The sequence below is a fragment of the Selaginella moellendorffii genome, unplaced genomic scaffold (genome assembly GCF_000143415.4).
Source record: "Selaginella moellendorffii unplaced genomic scaffold, v1.0 SELMOscaffold_108, whole genome shotgun sequence".
In the NCBI taxonomy this organism is placed as follows: domain Eukaryota; kingdom Viridiplantae; phylum Streptophyta; class Lycopodiopsida; order Selaginellales; family Selaginellaceae; genus Selaginella; species Selaginella moellendorffii.
The window spans coordinates 391,818-412,340 of NW_003314369.1; the positions used below are offsets into that span (position 1 = coordinate 391,818).

General features: G+C 49.6%; 6 protein-coding genes and 1 non-coding gene across 9 annotated transcripts; 5 read left to right on the forward strand and 2 right to left on the reverse strand.

The window, feature by feature from the left end:
- Positions 1-6,344: 6,344 nt before the first annotated feature.
- On the forward strand, positions 6,345-7,722 carry LOC9631225 (omega-hydroxypalmitate O-feruloyl transferase). Its single transcript, XM_002990359.1, has 2 exons — positions 6,345-6,743; positions 6,805-7,722. Exons 1-2 carry the CDS (start codon positions 6,345-6,347, stop codon positions 7,720-7,722), a joined length of 1,317 nt encoding a protein of 438 aa, XP_002990405.1.
- A 135-nt stretch (positions 7,723-7,857) lies between these two features.
- Positions 7,858-9,551, reverse strand: LOC9631226. Of its 2 annotated transcripts, none has more exons than XM_002990399.2 (8): positions 9,383-9,551; positions 9,278-9,309; positions 9,160-9,224; positions 8,993-9,093; positions 8,855-8,932; positions 8,692-8,788; positions 8,120-8,627; positions 7,858-8,014 (listed from the first exon to the last, which is right to left on the reverse strand). In XM_002990399.2, exons 1-7 carry the CDS (start codon positions 9,500-9,502, stop codon positions 8,581-8,583), a joined length of 540 nt encoding a protein of 179 aa, XP_002990445.2. In that variant the 5' UTR covers positions 9,503-9,551; the 3' UTR covers positions 7,858-8,014; positions 8,120-8,580. The 2 variants fall into 2 exon arrangements, with proteins under 2 accessions (XP_002990445.2, XP_024519965.1); XM_024664197.1 differs by having other exon boundaries at positions 9,278-9,336; positions 9,383-9,415.
- Positions 9,541-12,055, forward strand: LOC9631340 (protein NRT1/ PTR FAMILY 8.2). The gene is made up of 3 exons (XM_002990360.2): positions 9,541-10,312; positions 10,432-11,009; positions 11,059-12,055. Exons 1-3 carry the CDS (start codon positions 10,082-10,084, stop codon positions 12,053-12,055), a joined length of 1,806 nt encoding a protein of 601 aa, XP_002990406.1. The 5' UTR covers positions 9,541-10,081.
- A 34-nt stretch (positions 12,056-12,089) lies between these two features.
- Positions 12,090-14,061, reverse strand: LOC9631227 (DEAD-box ATP-dependent RNA helicase 38). The gene is made up of 8 exons (XM_002990400.2): positions 13,856-14,061; positions 13,502-13,798; positions 13,209-13,433; positions 13,093-13,158; positions 12,644-13,045; positions 12,471-12,582; positions 12,320-12,405; positions 12,090-12,260 (listed from the first exon to the last, which is right to left on the reverse strand). Exons 1-8 carry the CDS (start codon positions 14,057-14,059, stop codon positions 12,201-12,203), a joined length of 1,452 nt encoding a protein of 483 aa, XP_002990446.1. The 5' UTR covers positions 14,060-14,061; the 3' UTR covers positions 12,090-12,200.
- An 85-nt stretch (positions 14,062-14,146) lies between these two features.
- On the forward strand, positions 14,147-14,218 carry TRNAW-CCA. The gene has a single exon. It is a non-coding gene; the product is annotated as a tRNA-Trp (tRNA).
- Positions 14,219-14,296: 78 nt separating this feature from the next.
- LOC112342413 (plectin-like) lies at positions 14,297-17,358 on the forward strand. Its single transcript, XM_024664195.1, has 6 exons — positions 14,297-14,522; positions 14,589-14,850; positions 14,909-15,076; positions 15,126-15,227; positions 15,285-15,320; positions 15,383-17,358. The coding sequence occupies exons 1-6, from the start codon at positions 14,500-14,502 to the stop codon at positions 17,009-17,011; spliced, it is 2,220 nt and encodes a 739-aa protein (XP_024519963.1). The 5' UTR covers positions 14,297-14,499; the 3' UTR covers positions 17,012-17,358.
- A 138-nt stretch (positions 17,359-17,496) lies between these two features.
- LOC9631341 (xyloglucan galactosyltransferase MUR3) lies at positions 17,497-20,523 on the forward strand. 2 transcript variants are annotated; one of them, XM_024664196.1, is made up of 5 exons: positions 17,497-17,625; positions 17,760-19,623; positions 19,689-19,765; positions 19,846-20,031; positions 20,091-20,523. In XM_024664196.1, exon 2 carries the CDS (start codon positions 17,796-17,798, stop codon positions 19,443-19,445), a length of 1,650 nt encoding a protein of 549 aa, XP_024519964.1. In that variant the 5' UTR covers positions 17,497-17,625; positions 17,760-17,795; the 3' UTR covers positions 19,446-19,623; positions 19,689-19,765; positions 19,846-20,031; positions 20,091-20,523. The 2 variants fall into 2 exon arrangements, with proteins under 2 accessions (XP_024519964.1, XP_002990407.2); XM_002990361.2 differs by having other exon boundaries at positions 20,096-20,523.

The following is a 20,523-nucleotide window of genomic DNA, read 5'->3' on the forward strand; positions in this document are numbered from 1 at the left end:
TGAAGTGCAGCGATCGTGACGTCGCCAGCCACATCCTTGTGCACGTTGAATCTCTGTGTGTCGAACCGCACAATTAGCGCCAGAAATCCTAATTTCTTGGTAATTTTCTTTCTAACTGCCAAATTTTTTTTAGGTTCGGGTGTTGCTGGAGAATCAACTGCCAGTGGATCTGGAAGAGGAGTTCAAAGTGTACTTCAAAGGCAACTACGATGAAATGCTAGTACTGCCGTTCATTGATCGACATATATTGACACAGTTTGCTAGGCATGAAAGTGAGGAACTCGGTAACAGCCTTGTTTGCTTGCTTTGTTTTTTCCTTGCAAGGGAATTCTGATCGACCGACCTGATTCCACGGAAGAGATCTATGAGTTCTATGATTCACTTTGGTTCTGCCAGAGAGTAGGTTGATGTTGCAGAAGCACACGCTTGGGATGAGTATATAAATTTGCGCACATTACTTTCAAAACAAAGTTTTTCTGATTTAAGACGATGCTTTACTCCGGGCCCTTTGTTTGTGTCTCGAGATTCTACCTGAGGTCGAGAGTTCGAGCCTCTCTCACCCCATTTTTTCTCCCAATAAGTTTGCGATTTTATTTAAATCATAGGACAATTCATTTTGTGCCTCCAATTTGGTTAGTTCTTGATGCAGTGGTCCTTGCTCCATTTCCAGCCAAACTGGCATTGGTGGCACTTGTTGTTGTACCAGTACCAGTTGCTCGGGCAACTCACGCATTTGCTTCCACTCCACTTCCATCCGGAGAGGCATCGGTGGCAATCGCTGCTATACCAGAACCAACCTTTGGGACACTGAATGCACTTGTGGCCATCCCAGTTCCATCCAGATTTGCATCGCTGCTGGGCTGCTGCGTTTGCGATGCCACCGAAGTCCACTCCAACCAGGAGGATTGTCACAAACATGGCCAGAAGCATCAGTTGGGACTTGCTCGCCATTGTATCGTCAATCTAGAAATGTAAACTAATTGCTTTTCTTGTATCTCTTCTTTCTCTTGATTAACTGCTTTGCTGGGTTCTGCCAATGTGTACCAATTTATATGGAGGAGTTGAGGCTGAGTCCAAGTAAGACAGCTATGCACACGGTTTTTACTGCGTCTCTGGCAAGACATGTCGTGTTTGTGCTCGATTGACGGGGTCAATCCAAATGAAACAGTCTCAAGATTCCTATTTAAGTCCATGAAATCATCAAAAGTTACGAGTTATGCATTAAATATGATAATATTTTTAAAGGTAAATAGGCAAGAAATTTACGAACCGTTAGAAACAAAAGACACCCAATTTCTTGTTGGAAGGAGAGAAATGTAGATTAGAGTCTGGGCACAAGTACGAGTGGACTTTAAATACCTTGTATATCCTGAATGAAATCTCAGAGTAAAAGTGAAACTGGCAGCTGGTGCACACTTTTTCTACCTCTTGTTACTTGCCAAAAGAACATAGAAAACGGCAAAAAAAAAAAGAAATTCCCAAGAAAAAAGTGGGTAAGGGATGGCACCAAATGAGTGCACAGAGAGAGAGAGAGAGAGAGAGAGAGAGAGAGAGAGAGAGAGAGAGAGAGAGAGAGAGAGAGAGAGAGAGAGAGAGAGAGAGAGAGAGAGAGAGAGCGAGCAAAGAAAACACTTGATTTGTAATGCAAATAAGATGTGCATAAACTCAATCAAAAGTAATTTTCTCTACAACCAAGTATTTATACTACATGCCTCCAACCCTTCTATAGAATTTGTATGCTTCAGTAGCAAGTGTCTTGTTAAGCAGACTCTGCATGAGCTTTAAAATGGGATGTCATGGAAAGAAAAGCACACACATTTTATTCACCCAAAGGTTACAATGATCATTGTCATTGACATCCTATATGAACTTGGATCTCGATGGGCAACTTCACATACCAGTACCAGTTGGTCGGGCAGCGGTGGCAAGAACCCGAATACCAGTACCAATTGTGCGGGCATTAATATCGCTGGCAAGAATTGTTGTACCAGTACCAGCGGAGCGGGCAAGAGACGCACTTCTTCGCATCCCAGGGCCATCCCGGCTTGCATCGCCTCTGGGCGCTCGCACTTGCAATTCCTCCAATGTCAACTCCCACCAGGAGCACCATAAACATCGCCAGCAGCATCTTGTTGCTCACCATCTTTAGAACTTTCCTAGACTTGCGTAGAGAAACTAACTTTGATGTGCTTGAGTGCGGGATTGACCGCGTCTTATAAGGATAAACACGTTCAGTTCCGGATGACTCGTTGACTTTCTCAACGTTAAAAAGTCAAATGTTATGTGAAACTGCGAAACAATGAGGTGACAGAAGGATGGAAATCAATTGACTTGAATTACCTCAAACAATGGCCGGCCTTGTCCATCCATAGCATTTTCAAAACAAAGTTTTTATGATTTATGAGGTTGAGAGTTCGAACCTCTCTCACCCCATTTTTTCTCCCAATAAGTTTGCAATTTTATTTAAATCAGATTTAAAATCATAGAACAATTCATTTTGTGCCTCCAATTTGGTTAGTTCTTGATGCAGTGGCCCTTGCTCCATTTCCAGCCAAATTGGCATTGGTGGCACTTGTTGTTGTACCAGTACCAGTTGCTCGGGCAACTCACGCATTTGCTTTCACTCCACTTCCATCCGGAGAGGCATCGGTGGCAATCGCTGCTATACCAGCACCAGCCTTTGGGACACTGGATGCACTTATGGCCGTCCCAGTTCCATCCAGATTTGCATTGCCGCTGGGCTGCTGCGCTTTTGATTCCGCCAACGTCCACTCCAACCAGGAGGATTGTCACAAACATGGCCAGAAGCATCAGCTGGGACTTGCTCGCCATTGTATCATCAATCTACAAATGTAACTAATTGCTTTTCTTGTATCCCTTCTTTGCTTTGCTGTGCCAGAGTCGTGCCAATTTATATGGAGGATTTGAGGCTGCTATGTACACGGTTTTGACTGCTTCTCGGGCACGATATGTCGTGTTTGTGCTTCATTGACGGGGTCAATAAACAAGTGTAGGACTTTATCCAAATGAAACAACCTCGAGTTTCGTTGTGAAATTATCAAAAATATCCCGGTGACTAAATTGCGACCCATCACTATTTTATATGAATATAAATTGAGTTGCTAACTGGCTCATATGCATTAAAAAATATGATAATGTTTTTAAAAGTGAACGCACTTATTGAGTGACATGTATGTGGTGGAGAAAAGGCCTCAAGCTTCTAAACATTCCTAAAAAACTTTATGAAATATTAGAAAATGAAACTCAAGCAGCAAGGCAGGATGAAATCTCTTCTAATCTGCGACTCCAAAGTCATTCCTGTGGCCAGGGAGTTTGTGGAGAATGCCCGAAACTTCGATCAGTGGGGCTGCTGGGGATGCCAAAGAAAAATCAACCATAAGAATCGATCTCATCTGCATTGGGTTGGTTTGGACCTGGTCACAGATGAATGTCGCAGGTACGGAGTCACCCCAGACGTGTTGTGGTTTGGGGACGAAGAGCTCATTGGCAAAGGTGACTGGATTGCTCGTCGGACACACTTAACTTGGAAGCTACTCAGAGCATTGTTGTGGTGGCTATGGATTCCATTGCTGCCATGAGGAACGTTTTGAGGAAGGTGGTGGAGGCTAGGATTGAACACCTGCATTCTGGGCTCGAGTATGAAGGGAGATGATGAAGTCTAATCCTTCCAAGAAGGTGAGGAAGAAGGCAAGGGTTGGAGTTATGTTGCCAGGCTGGAGGCTGTGCGAGATCCGGGTGGAAGAATTCAGCTGCCAAGCTCAAGGATCTTGAACAAGTTGGCTCTGCAAGTTCACCATTTTACTGGTAAAAGTCCAGGATAAACATTCAAAGTTGGGCAAAAATGTGCAGCTTGAGAGCAACAGGATCATCAAGTCCAAGAGATTCCTTTGATGATTGATTTTTCTTTTCTCTTTGTTTATAGTTTGCACAGCACATATGGTGGTCATCAAAATGCCTTTTCTGCGCATCTTCATGTCATTTTGTATCTTGGGAAAACACAAACATCCCTTAGATTCGCTTTCCTTGCGGACCTTGTGCTTTGAAAATGGTTGCTTGCTTCCAGTCCCTCTACACATAAAACTACAAAGGCTGTTTGGTTAGATTTTTTGAGCTCATGAGCAATAGCATCGAATGCTATAAACACGTATGTATATTTCAAGTTAATACTGTTATGAACTTTTATTGATCACGTTGACTTATATTGAACAAGTTGACTCTTAATTGACTTAGCTCGTCAGCTCAAAAGCGGTTCGGCCAGCTGCTGGGCTTGGAATCTTTATGACAAATGAGCAAGAAAGGCTCTGATTGAGTATGAGTGGAATGCGTAACTTTACACTGGATTAGCATGGGATAAACTGCCACGTCGGAAAGCCAAAAATGACGTGGCTTCATGAGAGGCTGCCACGTCGTGCCCTAATCAGGGTTCCGGGATCGGTCAGTTAATTTCGTGGTGAGATTCCACCGGCCGGCTGAAGCCCTAGGAGATCTCACTGTGGCTGCGAGCTTGCAATCGCGAAGAAAAATGCGACACGCCCAGATTTGCTAGCTTTCACCATAGTTGATCGGGCAGGGTTCTTCTAGCTCGAGCACCACGGAAGGAAGGAAGAGAAATTTTGTAAGAAAATGTGGTGGTGGCAAGCCTGGATTGTGGATGCGCATGAATAACAGCAGTGGCTCAAAGGCATGAGGCCTGCTTTTAGCCACCATGGAAGCAGGAGCTCGGCGAGCTCCACATCGGTAAGCTCATCCTTTGGATTTTTCGCTGGAAACTTTTCTCTTTTGTCTCTCAGGGATCTGTGCGTGCTACAAAGTATGGGAACATCAAAGCCTCGATTGACAGGTAGTTCTTTCCATTTTTTTACTCTTCCCTAGCTCTGCTGAGTAAGATAGTCGTGATCTTGTGAGTTTTGCAGTGGCATCAACATGCGCAAGCTCAATGAGAAGTACCCCGAGGCAAAGATCAGTATCCTAGTTCTTGTTTTTCTCTCTTCATAGTATTGTCAACTTTAACTCAGTGGAAACTTGAAGATGCCCGGTTTAAAAAGGAGGAGAATTTCAGGAGGATGAAGCTGAGCACACTTCTTCGACTGCTTGACGAGGTAACTAAACTTCTCTCTCCACTTTTTTTTTTTCTCTTTTGTTTTTGGATCGTCAGTTACCACCCAGTGCAGAAACAAATCGGATGCTTGATCCTGGACATCAGGGATAAAGATGAGTTTCAGGCGTGCCACATGAAAGGAGGTAACTTAGCTTTGAGTTGAAACTACAGACTGACCATTGTTTTCGCGAACTGGCCAAACAGCGATTTCGTATCCCGCGCCACTGCTCAGAAGATCCGTCAACGTGTTCACCGTCGAGATTCTAAGTTTTGTGAGTTACAGCAACTTTCTTTTCTTCTAGGAAGCCACTCAAACTTCTTTTTCTTTGCTCTTCCGCGCTCCACAGATGAACAAAGAGCCAGACAAGATTATAATCTTCTACGATGAGGACGAGCACACGGGAGCGGTATGAATTCCTTGCATCTTGCAATCGCGTAACCAGCTAGGCCTTCCTCTTTGTTTCTTAGAGCACTGGAAATCTGTTCGTCGAGAAGGGTGTGGAGAACATCTTCATGCTGTCTGGAGGTAAGAAAACCTTCCTTTTTCTCTTCTTCTCGTTCGCTCTTGTTTCGGATCGAATCGAGACTGACGAGAGGCATGGTCCGGCGAAAACAGGATTGAAAGAAGTTGCCACAAAGTGCCGGGACATGATCGAAGGCAGCGTGGAGGGGCGATTCCCCATGACCACTGCGGCCATGAGTCCCTTCTCCAGGCTCTCCACCGCGTCCAGCCCCTCGCGCATGTCTTCAAACTCGTCGCGGATGTCCTCCCGGATGTCGTCCCGGTTCAGCACCAGCTCGCGAATCAGAGTATAGCCAAGAAAGAAAAAAAAAAAAGGAGAAGAAGATTCCAACACTTGTAACTCCAAATCGTAACTTTGGCCATCCAACTCTTCTAACTTTCGATTTCGTATGGAAGCCTGGCGTGGAGTTACATCCATACCAACATCAATCACAAAGATGGAGAAGAGGTGGAATTTTTTTTTCTCATCTCTTCTAAAAGTTTGCTATGATAGAAGAATCGCGTCAAGCTTTGAGAGTGAATGTCACTATTTTATCTCCAAGTCCACGCTACTTTAATCACAAGCTCTGGGAGAGCATGGCAAAATAACCACCCAGGATCACATGGAAGAGCTCGCTCTGGCACGAAATCCCCGTGACAGGAAGAAGCTCTTCTCCACCTAGAAATATACACAACTCCTCTTTGATCGAGAGAGTTTGATCCATGGCGAGCGCTGTTCGTGTTCACGATGTCTCACGCATTGTCCCCAAGGATCATCCGGCCGATCACGCTGCCATGTTTCTGTGCAACATGGACCAGAGGCTGGGCTTCTACGTGAGAAACCTCTTCTTCTACGCGCCGGAGAGCGGCAAGCTCGACACCGATCGTCTCAAGTCGTCGCTGGCAGAGCTGCTGGATTCGTATCACTTCTGGGCCGGGAGGCTGCGCTTCAATCACTCCGGCCGGATGGAGATCGTCTGTAGCAATGCGGGAGCTCTCCTTGCGCTGGCCAGCTCCAGTCTCAGCGTCGACCGAGTCACTCCCGACCACTTTGACGATTTCTTCTTTCTCGACGAGGACAAGATCACGGCCCTGGAAGATCTGCCACTGTTGACGGTCCAGGTGAGTACCACCGGCTACACAGAAGAAAGAACAAGCTTGAGAAAACCATTGCAATTCTCAGGTAACTCACTTACTTGGCGACGATGGCTACGCGATTGGTATGTTGATCCATCACACCTTGGCCGACGCTATTGCCGGTATGACGTTCCTCCTCAACTTTGCTTCCGTCAACCGAGGTGACGGCCTCTACATGGCTCCGAATGGCGACCGGACGCGGCTAAGAGCCCGAGATCCACCTCGAGTAGCCTTCCAGCACCGAGAGTTCGCCAAGCAGACCGATCACGGCAGTAGTCGCTTCACTCTCACCCAAGAATCGGTGCTGAGCTCCGAGTCGCGGAGGAGAAAGGCTCCCAAAAAGTCGAGGAAGACCTTCGTCTTCTCCAGTTCGAGGCTCCTCGAGCTCAAGCAAGCTGTTCTTGACGATGGGACTCTCCCTGGCTGCTCCACTTTCGAGGCCTTGGCGGCTTTCATCTGGCGAGCTCACGCTCTATCGCTCCCGGGCAAGTCGAGCAGCGACGTCCTCCGCCTGAGATTCATGGTGGACACGAGGAGCGTGCTGGAGCCGCCGCTGGGACAGAACTTCTGCGGTAACGCCGCGTATGGAGCTTTCGCGGAGCTCACACTCGCTGATCTCCGTGAGCTTCCACTCTCGTCTATCGCTGGTCGTGTCCAGGAGGCAAAGAGGCGAGTTAGCAACGAGTACGTTCGATCTGGATGGGACTACCTGGAGTTGCATCCGGATGCTTGGTACCACCACGACTGCGAGACGATGATCAACGCTTGGCCGAGGCTGATGCGCGAGTCCCTGGAGCTGGATTTCGGATGGGGGAAGCCGCGAAGAGTGGAGTACCCGCTAGATCCACGAAACTCTTCAGTGATCTTCTTCCCACTTATCTCGGATGGAATTCAAGTATCGGTTTGCTTGGATTCCATCTCACTCGCCACCTTTGAGAAGCTAGCACTCATTTCAAAGTCATAGCTCATTAGTCCCATCCAGGAATAAAATTTTACCTCTCCTTCAACTCGATCGAATTCTCTTGTTTCTATCTGCAGAGGAGAGCACGAGAAACCAATCGCGAATTCACAAGAAAAAAAAATGCCAGAGCGCAGCATGAGCGTGAAAATCGACGATTTTCTTACTTGAAACTCGAGATTTAGGTACATATAAGTCGCGATCTTGGCGCTAGCGAGCGCGCTCACGACGATTCCTTGATGGCCTCCTGGATCGACTGCACGAGCAAGGCGGTGGAGCTCTGCTGCCTCTTGAGCCTCTACACAAGGAAACAAGAAGATCAATCCACCAAATTCATCGATCCAGCAAGAAAATGCGAAGAAATTCAGCAAGGGGGAAGAAATATCGATCGAAAGAACCATACCCTAGCCTGGCGAGCCGCGAAGACGGAATCGTGGAGCTTCCCCAGCTTTTCGGCGACGCGCTCGTCCACCATCTGGCGATAGATCTGCTCCTGCTTGACGCTCATCTTGCGATCGTCGCTGTGGGGAGGGCACGACTTGGATCGGCCGAAATCGCCGGCCTTGCGAGCGCCGGCCTGGTGCCGTGGAGCCATGGGCTGGACAGGATGAGAAGCCATTGCCGTGCTGTGCGAGCTCTAGGTCACGAGAGCTTCCTAATAGGGAAAGAATATCAATATTTCCGAGTATATGGTGACTGTGATAGCACAATTGGTGTTGAGACCATGTCATTTATTTTATCTATCAATTGCAATGATAGCATATGCTATAGTGTCCATGCGTGTGATTTTCTTCCCTGCCTTAGATTTCTGGCGATGGATCTTCCAAAAGTATCGTTTTCTTGCGAATTGAGATTGAGTAACCTTCACTCGTTCTCATTTTCTTCTTCCTCTGGAACTATAATCACGTCACCTGTTATGACACAACACAAAGCACGAGTGTTACACACCGATCATGCAATGAATTTTGTTGTTACCTATGTAGATCAACTCTGGATCATCGATGCCATTTGCAGCTTGAATTGCTGAAACCTTGGTTCCAAACTTCCGCGACAGCGAATAGAGAGTATCGCCCTTGTCCATACAAACAGAAGAAACCATCAAGATCAATGCAAAAAAAGCATTTTCTTCCCTGCGTACCGTGACAATTTCGTATGTTTTAGGAATCCAGAGGTGCTCACCAGCTGCAATGTTTTGGGGATTAAGAATGTCATTTGCCTGGAATTCGCGTTAGAACTTACAAGAGAAAAAAACAAAGAAGACAAAGAAGTTTCTTACTTCCATGAGGATCTCAACTCGAGTTTTAAACTTGGCAGCAATGTCATGCAGCGTTTCTCCAGGGATCACTTTGTATCCAAAGTTTCCTTTCTTCTTGTCTCCTGGAAAACAAACACTCTCACTCAATCTCAAGAGAAAAGAGAAAAAAAAACAAGCAAAAGCAACACCTTGCTTAGACATGACTTGTTCGTCATTCGCTCTTCTCCACCTGATGAAGCGCCAGGGATTTGGCCTGCGATACAATCCACAAATCACGCGGCGCCGATCAATCAATCAATGGATCACCTGTCGCCCTGAGCTGCCGCCATAGCCAAGAACTAGCAGCACACGAAACGATCAAAGAGCTACATTGCGATTGCTTGGTCTATGGATCGATCGATCTATGCCTACCTTGCGGTTGCGGAGAGTCGAGGCCCGCGATGGCGTTAGAGAGATCGCTCCTCGCGCTCCAATCGCTGGAATTACTGGAAATGTGGAGCTTGCCCTGATATGCCAAGGAAGAGCTGCCATAGCGCAAGAAAAACGAACACGTGGCCACCCCAATTTTAGGGTTCTTGGTTGGAGGTTTAAATTTCCCTCTCTTTCTTGTTGGCAGGAGAGTCAGCATGATGCAAGGAGAGTTTGGTTGATCAACAAGAACAGGGAAGAAAGAAATGGAGAATCCTTCCATCGATCGATTGACCGAGCGCTGGCTCTTGCGAGAATCGCATGCTTGATACGATCGCGTGAGCGAGGCCGGCATTTTCCGTGCGCGATGCCAAATCTCGCGTAGCTCGTTCGTGTGGAAAAGCCCCATTCCCATGCGCGAGCTCGACCAAGGTGTCACGCCAGGCTTTTCCCCCCTCCTCCATTCGATCCATGGCGTCGGCGGTCGCGCTTGCCGCTCGCCGCGAGCTCGAACAAGAGGATCGAGATCGATCCAAGCAGCGCCGCTCCAATCTCGACGAGAAGTGGAGGATTGGCGTCCAGGCAGTGGATCTCCACAACCGGCCGCTCGCTAACAAGCACGAGAGGGGCGGATGGAAGGCGGCGGCTTTCATCTTTGGTAGATCTCGCCATGGCATTCCTTCCAATCGTTGCTGATAATCGATGTTCTTGGCAGGGAACGAGGTCGCGGAAAGAATGGCCTTCTTTGGGATCGCCACGAACTTCATCACGTTCCTGGTCTACAAGATCCACTTCACTTTCCCCGACTCCGCGACGGTCATCACGAACGTCCTGGGAACTTCTTGCCTCACGCCGCTCATCGGCGCGTTCTTGGCGGATTCCTACCTCGGCCGCTACTGGACAATCACGATCTTCTCGATCATCTACCTCATCGTAAGCGATCGATCTAGCTCTCGATCTCCTCTGGTCCGAAATATCGTTCTTTCTCATGGATTCCTTCGTTCTTTCTCTTAGATCTCTTCGTTCTTTCTCATGGATTTCTTCTTTGCTAGGGTTTGATCATGCTCACGATCGCGGCCATCGCTCCATCGCTTCGCCCGCCCTCCACCGGCTGCGCGGAGCTCAATCTCTTCCTCGGGACGTGCCAGAGAGCGTCGCGATCGCAGCTCGCATTCCTCTACCTCTCGCTCTACACCGTGGCGCTGGGATCCGGGGGCATCAGGCCGTGCGTCTCGGCGTTTGGCGCTGACCAGTTCGATCCAGACGATCCCCGGGAGTCCAAGAGCCTGGCCGTGTTCTTCAACATCTTCTACCTCATGATCGCCATCGGGATCGCGGTCTCACTCACGGCCGTGGTATACATCCAGGATTTCGTGGGATGGGGCTGGGGTCTGGGCATTCTCGCGGCCGCGATGTTGCTGGCCACGATCATCTTCCTGGCCGGGACGAGGAGCTACCGGCATCGGATCCCTAGCGGCAGCCCCTTGACGCGCCTCGCGCAAGTGATCGTCGCGGCCGTGAGGAAGAGAAATCTGCCAGTCCCGGACGATGAATCACTGCTCTTCGAGGTCTACGATCGCGAGTCGGCGATTCCGGGGAGCCGGAAGCTCCAGCGCACGCATCACCTGAGGTAGATCGATCGAAATATCCTCGCTCACATCGATCCCTGTTCTTCCCAGGTTCTTGGACAAGGCGGCGGTGGAGACCGAGGCGGAGAAGATCCTCGCGCGGAGCTCGCCCAGCGCGATCACGCCCTGGCGCCTGTGCACCGTGACCCAGGTCGAGGAGCTCAAATCCCTCGCGCGCCTCGTCCCAATCTGGGCCACCAGCATCCTCCTCAACACCGTCTTCATCCAGCTCGTGAATTTCTCCGTCCAGCAGGGCCTCACCATGGATCGCCGCCTCGCGCGATCCTTCACCATCCCCGCCGCCAGCGTCCCAGTCTTCGCCGCGATCTTCATCATCCTCGTCCTCCCGCTCTACGATCGCGCGCTCATCCCAGCGCTCCGCCGGATCACCGGCCACTCCCGCGGCATCACATTCCTCCAGCGCATTGGCATCGGCCTCTTCCTCTCCATGCTCGCCGTCGTCGCCGCCGCCTTGATCGAGCGCAAGCGCCGCGCCATAGCCTACGCCACCGGTCGCGCGCTCAATCCCCTGGAAACCCTGCCGTACAGTGCCATGTGGCTCATTGTCCAATACTCGCTAGTGGGCCTGGCCGAGGTCTTCGCGGCCATTGGCATGCTCGAGTTTTTCTACGACCAGGCGCCCGATAGCGTACGGAGCGTGGGCACGTCATTCTTCTCCACCGGCGGCGCCGCTGGTAGCTACGTGGCATCGCTGCTGGTCACCGTGGTCAAGAGGTCCACGTCAGCGTCGCCGTGGCTGTCCAACAACATCAACATCGGCCACCTGGACAGATACTATTGGATGCTGGCTGTGCTTTCGGGGGTCAACGCTCTCGTATTCGTGGCGCTCGCCAGGAGATACGAGTATTCTACGGGCTCTTCGTCGTCGTCGTCGTCGTCTCCCGTGAAGAAAATGGGCGATGGATCGCCGAATGGAATGGCCACCAAGTGCCACAACCCGCTATTTAATTGTCGCTGCATGGATCGCGTCGAGAGTTGTCACCTTGCCAAGAGCGATCGATCCATTGAATTTGTAAGGCTCGTTTGAGCGATTCTTTGGCGATCCCTGTGCTACTCCTGTGTACCCGAAAGTAACAAAGTTTAGCTCTTCGATCACATTACAAATCTCTCGACCTCGATAGTTTGTCAGCTATAGAAATCGAAACAAACCCGGAAAAAACTCCTTTCGACGTTTAAGCTAGTCCGGCCTCCTTCAAAACCTTTTCGAAAGCTTCGTCGTCATCCCAGGCCACCTGTAACAGAGAACGCTTTAGAACCATCGAGGAGACGAAGCAAAGAGTCATAGAAATACTGGTGGAATGGTTTTGCCAAAGTGCTCCTCGATCAGAGATAGCATCCTCGTGTCCTCCTGTGTGACAACCAGATTGAATGCGGCTCCTGCAAGCAAAGCTCTCACACGTGAAACCATGCTCTGCTTGAATGCACTTCACGATTCTTTCTACCTTTTCTTCCAAATCTTCCACTTCGGCCGATGCGGTGTAGATAAGTTTCATAGTCCGGCTGCTTGTGATAATCCCGCGCGAGTGGAAGGTCGAAGTTTACGACCAAAGTGACCTGAAAAGCATCCGTAAGTCAGACACGGACACGAACCTCAAAAGAAAATGAAAAACCACACCTGTGCGACGTCAAACCCTCTCGAAAGAACATCAGTTGAGATCAAAATCCTGGTTATTCCCTGTCGGAACTCGTCGATAATCTTGTCACGGACGTCGGGTTTATATCCTCCGTGGATAGAACTGCACTTATGACCGTCTGCTTCCAGCTTCTCGTGCAGTTCGGTCACACTTCTTCGTGACTCGGCGAAGATGATCGACTGCCCGAGCTTCTCGGCAATGGGGTAGATTCTATCCTTGAGAACCTCAAACTTGGCCCTTTCAGTAGGACAATTTACACGGTACTGCTTGATGACGTCCAGCGAGAGCTCGAGCTTTTCGACGAATACTCGGTTTGCTATCGGGATGCTTTTGGACACGAAATTCTTCACCTTTTCGCTGAAAGTTGCAGAGAAAAGTAAGAGCTGCAGGAAACAGTCTTAGTAGGCAACTAAGAAAGATTAAATCTCACCTGGCAACTCGGTGCTTGCTTGTTGATGCGTCGCAATAGCTTCATGGAAAAGTCACGAAACCCATTCTGCAAGGACGTATGAGATTGAGACAATCACAACATCATTGAAGCCTTACCTGGTCTAACATATGGTCAGCCTCATCAAACACCAAAACATTTAAGTGTTGCACGTCCAAGTTTCTGTCGTTGAGAATCGCCCTCTCCAAAGACCCAGGAGTTCCGAAGATAACTTGGTCGTGTATATGTCCGCGGAGTGAGCTCTTGATATTTTCCGTAGGAGGTATGATACAGGTCGATGTGATTTGAGTAAACCGTGCCATTCTTTCCAGCACTGCTTGGTTCTGTGAGGAAAAGAAAAAGGAGGATCGATCGTTTACATATCACCGAGCACAACAAAGAAACTACGAACCTGGAGTGCCAACTCTCGTGTTGGACAAACGCACAGAGCTTGCGGTTCGTGCAAAGAAGTGTTGACGCGACTTAGCATGCCGAGAACAAAGCATGTAGTTTTCCCAGAGCCATTGTGCGCTTGAGCCACCAGATTGCGATGCGGGGGATTCATGATCAGCGGCAGCGTCTCGGCCTGGATCTTGCTCGGCCTCTCAAACTTCATCTCGGAGTAGATCCCTCTCAGCAGCGGCTCGGAGATTTTAAGCTCCTCAAACGTCTTGGCCGAGGTATACAAGCTGTTGCCCTCGACGAGCTCCTGTTTTCCACACACCAGGATTTCACCGGCCGCTCATCTCCGACACCAATGCCATACCTTTTCGATCTTCGTCTCCACCTCGTCATTGAGCTTCTCGGATTTCGGCTTCACGGGCGTGGCCTCCTCTGCTTTCGATTCGGCGCCATCAGAGATCCCTAGCGCTCCCAAATCCGCCAGGTCTGCTTCATCCGCCCAATTCGTCTTGGGAGCCGGCGCGGGCGCGGGCGCGGGAGTGGGCGCATTCTCCTGTGCTGGATCCATGATACTAAAGCCCTAACTAGGGTTTTACGCTTATAAAGAACTCTTTTTAAAAGCCATATTGTTCTAGCAGAGTCTATGATCACACGTGGATCCGTGGCGCAATGGTAGCGCGTCTGACTCCAGATCAGAAGGTTGCGTGTTCGATTCACGTCGGGTTCAAATCATTCTTTTTGTTTGAATTTTTTTGGGTCTCAAGTTCGATTCACTCCTTTTTTCTGGTCCACATGCCACAAAAATCTCTCCACACATTCTTGCGTTTAAAACAAAGCGGGAAGAGAAAGAGAGAGCCACTCCTCCATTTTGGTCCGTGATCGCGCAGCTCACGGCGGCGCTGCTCTTGCCGAGGCGATCTATCGGTTCGAGGTATGGGAGCTTCTCCGGCGATGGCGATCTACAGGAGCTGGGGTTTCTCGTGATTCTTGGGGTTGAAGTTTACCCTCATGGCGGCGGATCTTCGCAGAAAGTAAGTAGAGAGTAAGATTTAATCGTCTCATATAGCCTGGATTTCGATTTTGGTCCTGCGATCCAGCTACAGCCACACGTTCCTGGATGAGATGACTCTCGGGGACGAGGAAATCGACTGGGCTGCACTGAGTGGCTCTGAAGATTTCGTGAAGGAATTGCTGGAGATTGGGGAGGATTCGCTGGAATTCTCGGCTGCCGAGGACGAGCTCCGGAACCTTCAAAGCAAGCTTAACGAGGCTGAGTCGAGAGAGTCCCAGCTCAAGAAAGAGCTCAGCGCCAAGAACAAAACTTTAAGTCACCTAGAGGATGCCATGGATCAACTCAAGGTAGAACCAAAGTTTTTTTTTTCTTCTTGTTGTTTTTATAACGCTTTGTTTGGAACAGAAAGAACTTCTAGAAGAAAGAGCAAGAGCGAGGGACGAAGCGGAAGACATGGCTCAAGAAATGGCGGAGTTGAGATATCAGTTGACAGAGATTCTCGAAGAGGAACGACAGCTCCGTGCACGTACTGAGCAAGTGTCTGTTCACAGAGTTGAAGAGCTCGAGTCTCAGGTAATGTGTTTTTGCTTATTTCCTTCGTTATTGAATCATAAAAGCGCAGGTTAGACAAGCCAGAGAAGAGGCATTAGCAGCACTGGCTCGTCGTCGGGAAGCTGAATGCCAAGCAGAAAAGGATCTCGAAGAGCTCCGTAAAGAACTTGAGGCTAGTGTTTATACAAAAGCTCCCGCTCTTTGCATTTAACAAGACTTTTTCTTTCAGGAATCTCGCCAACAGCTCGAGGAGACAAAGCTGCAGGTATGCCTGATTCATTTTTTTCTACCTATGTTGATTCTACTTGTTTTTGTTTTTTTTTCAAGGTGGTGGAACTTAATCAGCGCGAGTGTGAGAAATGTTCCATGTACGTCAGAGAAGTTACAAGCCTCAAGGAAGAACTTCTACAGCTCACATGCAAGTTCGAGGAGAAAGAAACGGAGTACGAAAGGTTGCAACAGACAACGCAACCAGGCGAGGCCGAGGCCACAGTTAAGGAAATCTGCGTACTTGACGATGAGTTTCATGGGGTGGTCGCTCCTGCCGAGGAGAAGGAGAAAGAGATTATTGTGCTGCATGACGAGCATGAACGGAGTGCTGCCAAAAACACCCTCGCGGAGGATTCTGTTGTCGAGGAGCCGCTGCCGATAATAGCAGAGAAAGCGCAAGAAGCTGAGCTCGCAACCGGTGACAGCAAACAGTCTAATGATCCAAGCGATGGTTTTGAAGGTCAGATAAATGCGTTTGAGAAGAAGCTTCAGGATATCCAGGCCTCAGAGATGCAGCTTCAAGTTGAAAGGAACGATCTGTGTCAGGAGGTGACGGAGCTGAAAAGTCTGGTTGAGCAAGTCAAGACGGAGTTGCAAGTTTCCACCGAGCGGCACACTCGAGACTTGCTGAAACACAGCGAAGAAAAGAGTTTGCTACAAGAAGAGGCGGCTTCTATACGAGCTTCTTTAGCGACCGAAATCAACCGGCTGCAACAAGCTATTAGCGAACGAAGTCACGAGCACGAATCCACACTTCAGGAACTCGTCAGATACCAAACGGACCTGGGAAAAGAGGTTGAATCGGTTCAGCAGCTTGCAACGAAAATCACCGTTCTTGAAGCAGAACTGCAATCGGAAAGAGCTCTTCGATGCGAGTCAGCCTCGAAGTGCATGGTGCTGAGCCAGTCACTGGACGAGAAAATGCAGAACCTTTCAACAATGGAGGCGGAGCTTGGTGTCTCCAAAGATGAGAATGAAACCGTCCGTAAGGCCTTGGAGTCGGCGGAGTGCCAGCTTCTCGAGTCAACGAAAGAAAAACACTCTCTAGAGGAGGATTTGCAGCAACTACGAGTTCTTACGCAGAACCAGGAGCAGAGAATAAGCCGGCTTCAGCAGGAGCTGCTGTCACAGAAAACAGGAAACGCTCAGCTTGCAAAGAAAGTTGGGGAGCTAAACTCGGAGGTCTTAATTCTCCAGCAGCAGCTCATTACGTGCCAGACTCAAGCCTCCGAGATGGCGATGAAGAACGTCATCCTGGAAGACATGGTGGCAACGAAGAGGAAGAAGATCAAAGAAGGCGAGGAGGCCATTATACAGCAGGCCGAGAAGATTGGGAAACAGGAGGAGAAGTACTTTAGCCTCCAGGCAAAGCTTTGCGCTCTCCAGAACGACTTTTCCGCCTTGGAAGCAAAGCTGAGCGAGACGAGAAAGCGGGAGCAAGACGTCCGTACTCAGATGGAGAGGCTGTCGCTGGAGCTGGCCATGGCGAAACAGGAGGTTGTAAAGTCGGAGGTGAGGCTCCAGAAGGCCGTCAAACAGGTGAAGGAGCAGCACGAAGAGAGGATCAACAAGCACAGGCAGAACGAATGGTTTCTCAACAAGAAGATCGAGCACCTGGAGCGATCCGACTCCGAGAAGGAGCAGCTACAGCAAGAGCTCCGGAGGATGAGAAGTAGCGGAGTTTAGATGGAAGGAAGAAGGATTGGATTTGATAAGAGCATCAGCAAAACAGGAGCTTCGCAAGGTTGGAAGTTGGAGGAGTAGCAGACAGTGGAGAAGGTCGAAAGTTTTAGAACCGGCAGGATTTGGAGCTCGAAGAAGCTTGGACTGGAAGAAAGATATCCTTGAATCTTGGAAGCAGTGGAGAAGCTCGAGAGTTTTAGAACGGGCAGGATTTGCGAGGACACTGGACTGGAAGAAAGATATCCTTGAAGCCTGGAAGTTTATGGAAAAGATCCAATTTGGAAGGATCGAATTTGGAGTGAGAAACAAAGAATTGGAAGCTAAGAAACTTAAGAGCTTTGGAAGAACTATACAAGGTTTGAAACGCAAAATGTTTGAAAGATTGTAACGAGGGAAGGGTCTTTTAAGACTATAACGCCCATGGAATAATCGAGGGAAGTGGACGAGCCACGTTGCCCGCGCTTGGCACCGTTGGATCTCAGTATTTTAGGGCTCTCTTTCCTGTTTGCACGTCAAAGAAATGGTGAATGGAGCGAGAAGGCGGCAGGGTTTCTCTTCGCTTCCTGGGCACTTAACGCGATCGATCCAGCTAGAGCATGCAATGCGGCTCCAATCGGGTAAGCTGCCGATGTTTCTTGCGAAATCTTTGCTTGATCTCGTGATCTGGAGCTCGGCGCTCCGCATTTTCTTGCTGCGCGCTCGGTCTCTTGTCAAGACTCGATCGCTAACGCTCGCTCTGCAAATATTTCAGCCACATTTCGATCCCAGCCGCGGGATTCCGTGAAAGATGGGAGCTTCGTCCCAAATCTCTGCTAGGAGCAAGGCGAGAATGGAGAAATCCGGCATGGGGAGGCCCAATCGCTGCCTCTTGATCCTCGGCTTCGTGGTCTTCTGGTGGGTGATCTTCTTCTTCAACTTCCTCTCCATCGCCACTCCCAGCGAAGATGGGGCTTCCAGTTCCAGATCCATCCACATTCCATTCTTTAGCTCGCGGCGGGAGCCTCTCAAGAGCAGTTACCCCAGTCCTGGCAAGCTCTCGCCATCGCCAGTGAGAAGGGTCGAATTCACGCCTCTCAACGAGCATCTATGGAAGCCGCTCAAGATGTTTGGAGCCAGAGACGATCGATGCGCTGGGCGATACGTCTACGTGCATCGATTGCCCAGAGATCTCAACGAAGGAATGCTGGACGACTGCCAGCATCTAAGCTTGTGGACCAACATGTGTAAGTTCACAGGCAATGCCGGGCTTGGGCCTCCTCTGGAAGACAAGGACAACGCTTTCTCCGACCGTGGGTGGTACGCTACGAACCAGTTTGCCGTGGAGGTGATCTTTCACAACCGGATGAAGCAGTACGATTGCCTTACGAACGACTCCTCCATCGCTGCTGCCATCTTTGTGCCTTACTACGCCGGCCTCGACATCTCGAGATACTTGTGGGGTGTCAACGTTTCGACGAGGGATTCTGGAGCTCTCCGGATGGTAGACTGGCTCGTGAGGCAGCCCGAGTGGAGGAGGATGGGTGGACGCGACCACTTCATGGTCGCGGGCAGGATAACTTGGGACTTTAGACGAAAGACCGAGAAGGAGGACGACTGGGGGAACAAGCTGTTCATCATTCCCGAAGTGAAGAACATCACTTCGCTGGTGATCGAGGCCAGTCCGTGGCACTTCAACGACTTCGCCATCCCGTATCCAACTTACTTTCATCCGACCCAGGACTCGGATGTTGTGGACTGGCAAGTTAGAATGCGGGGGATGGAGCGGCCGGCTTTGTTTTCCTTCGCTGGAGCACCCAGGCAGCAGTTGAGAAAGTCGATCCGTGAGCGGATCATGGACCAGTGCCGGGAGTCGCCGCAGTGCAAGCTCCTCGAGTGTGACTTCGGCGAGAGCAAGTGTCACGTTCCCAGTGCCGTGATGAAGCTGTTCGAGGAGTCGGTCTTCTGCCTACAGCCGCAGGGAGATTCGTTCACCCGGCGTTCCATCTTCGACTCGATGCTAGCCGGGTGCATACCGGTCTTCTTCCACCCGGACTCGGCTTACTCACAGTTTGTGTGGCACCTCCCACGAAACCACCGCAAGTACTCGGTTTTCATCTCCGAGATCGACATCCGAAGAGGAAACGTGAGCATCGAGAGCGTGCTCCGACAGATCCCCGCCGATGAAGTCCTCAGGATGAGAGAGGAGGTGATCCAGCTGATCCCGAGGCTGCTCTACGCGGATCCACGGCAGCGTCTGGAATCCATGCAAGACGCCTTCGACGTTGCGGTGGAGGCTGTTATTGACAAGAACGCAAACTTGCGAACGACTCTCTTGCAAGGCAAGGATGACGACGAGCTGAGGAAGCTCCACAAGCCCGAAGGGGCGGAGACTGACGAGCTTGATGGTTCGGAGGAATCAATCCGACGTTGGCAGTCTCAGGCGGGAAGAAAGAAGTAGAGATTGGTGGCAGGCAAAGCCCCGCCGCTCCTACGTCGACGATATGTAGATTTCGTAGAGAGAATGTTTCGATATGGATGTGGAAGGAGGCTTCAAGTGTTTTAAAAGTTCCAGAGTTTCAGGTGTGCAATAAGAGAAATGGAGCGCGGATTCTTTTGAGAACTCGGCTTTAAAAGAGGTTCTTACCTTTCGTTTCTCATTTACTTCGAAAGTTCTTCAACAACTAAATGAATTCCATTGCAGGCTTTTCTCTTTTCCTTTTCAGTGGGAGACACAGAAGCACCGACTTTGAATACGGGAACCAACCCGGTTGAATGCTGGTAATGAAAGTTTCGTATCTAGTAGTAGTAACGCTTCCTCTGTCTGATGATTCCTCTTTTTCTTGTTTTTCTTCTTATAGATCCATGGTTGCTGTCATTCAATCCAGATTCCTCGGTCACCATTCATGGCGGCTTCTTCTTTTCCTTAAACGTGACACTGGCACTGCGCCGAACGAGTTAAGGCACTGTTCCTCGCCTGGAATTGTGTGGCGACGTTTGCGACAGACAATATGCCTGCATGTGGTGAATAGTTTTTTCCTTGGAAGGTACTCCTGACTTGACTTGGTTTAATCTGCTGCTATCTACTTTAACCTTTCTTTGTTAGTGCAGTGCAGCGCAGCAGCAAAACGGGAAGTCCACCCTCGGAAACGACCGAGGATGCACGAGGGCTTGTTGGTTTTGGAGCTGCAGTTGTGGCTGCTGAATGGTGGTCTCAGTGATGGCTACATGGTGCCTCGTGTTGCTGCTGGATTCTAGACTGAAATCCACCGCATGAAAGAGAAGATAGCATCAGTAAACTCTGAAGAACGCAAACAAATCTGTGATTGTAAAAGCTTAAGGTTTAGATCTTAGAAATTTTATTCAAGAGGCCCGACACTTTGACAAGGTTGCATCTCGAAAGGCCGTTCCTTAGCGAAGCCACTCTGGTTAGGCCGCTTTTCTTCTCGAGATCCTCCTTGGATTGTCTAACGGGCCGAAAGTGTTATAGACACATTAGCCTGAGAGCGCTTGTACCAAAAATTCCGAGTCGTTTCACA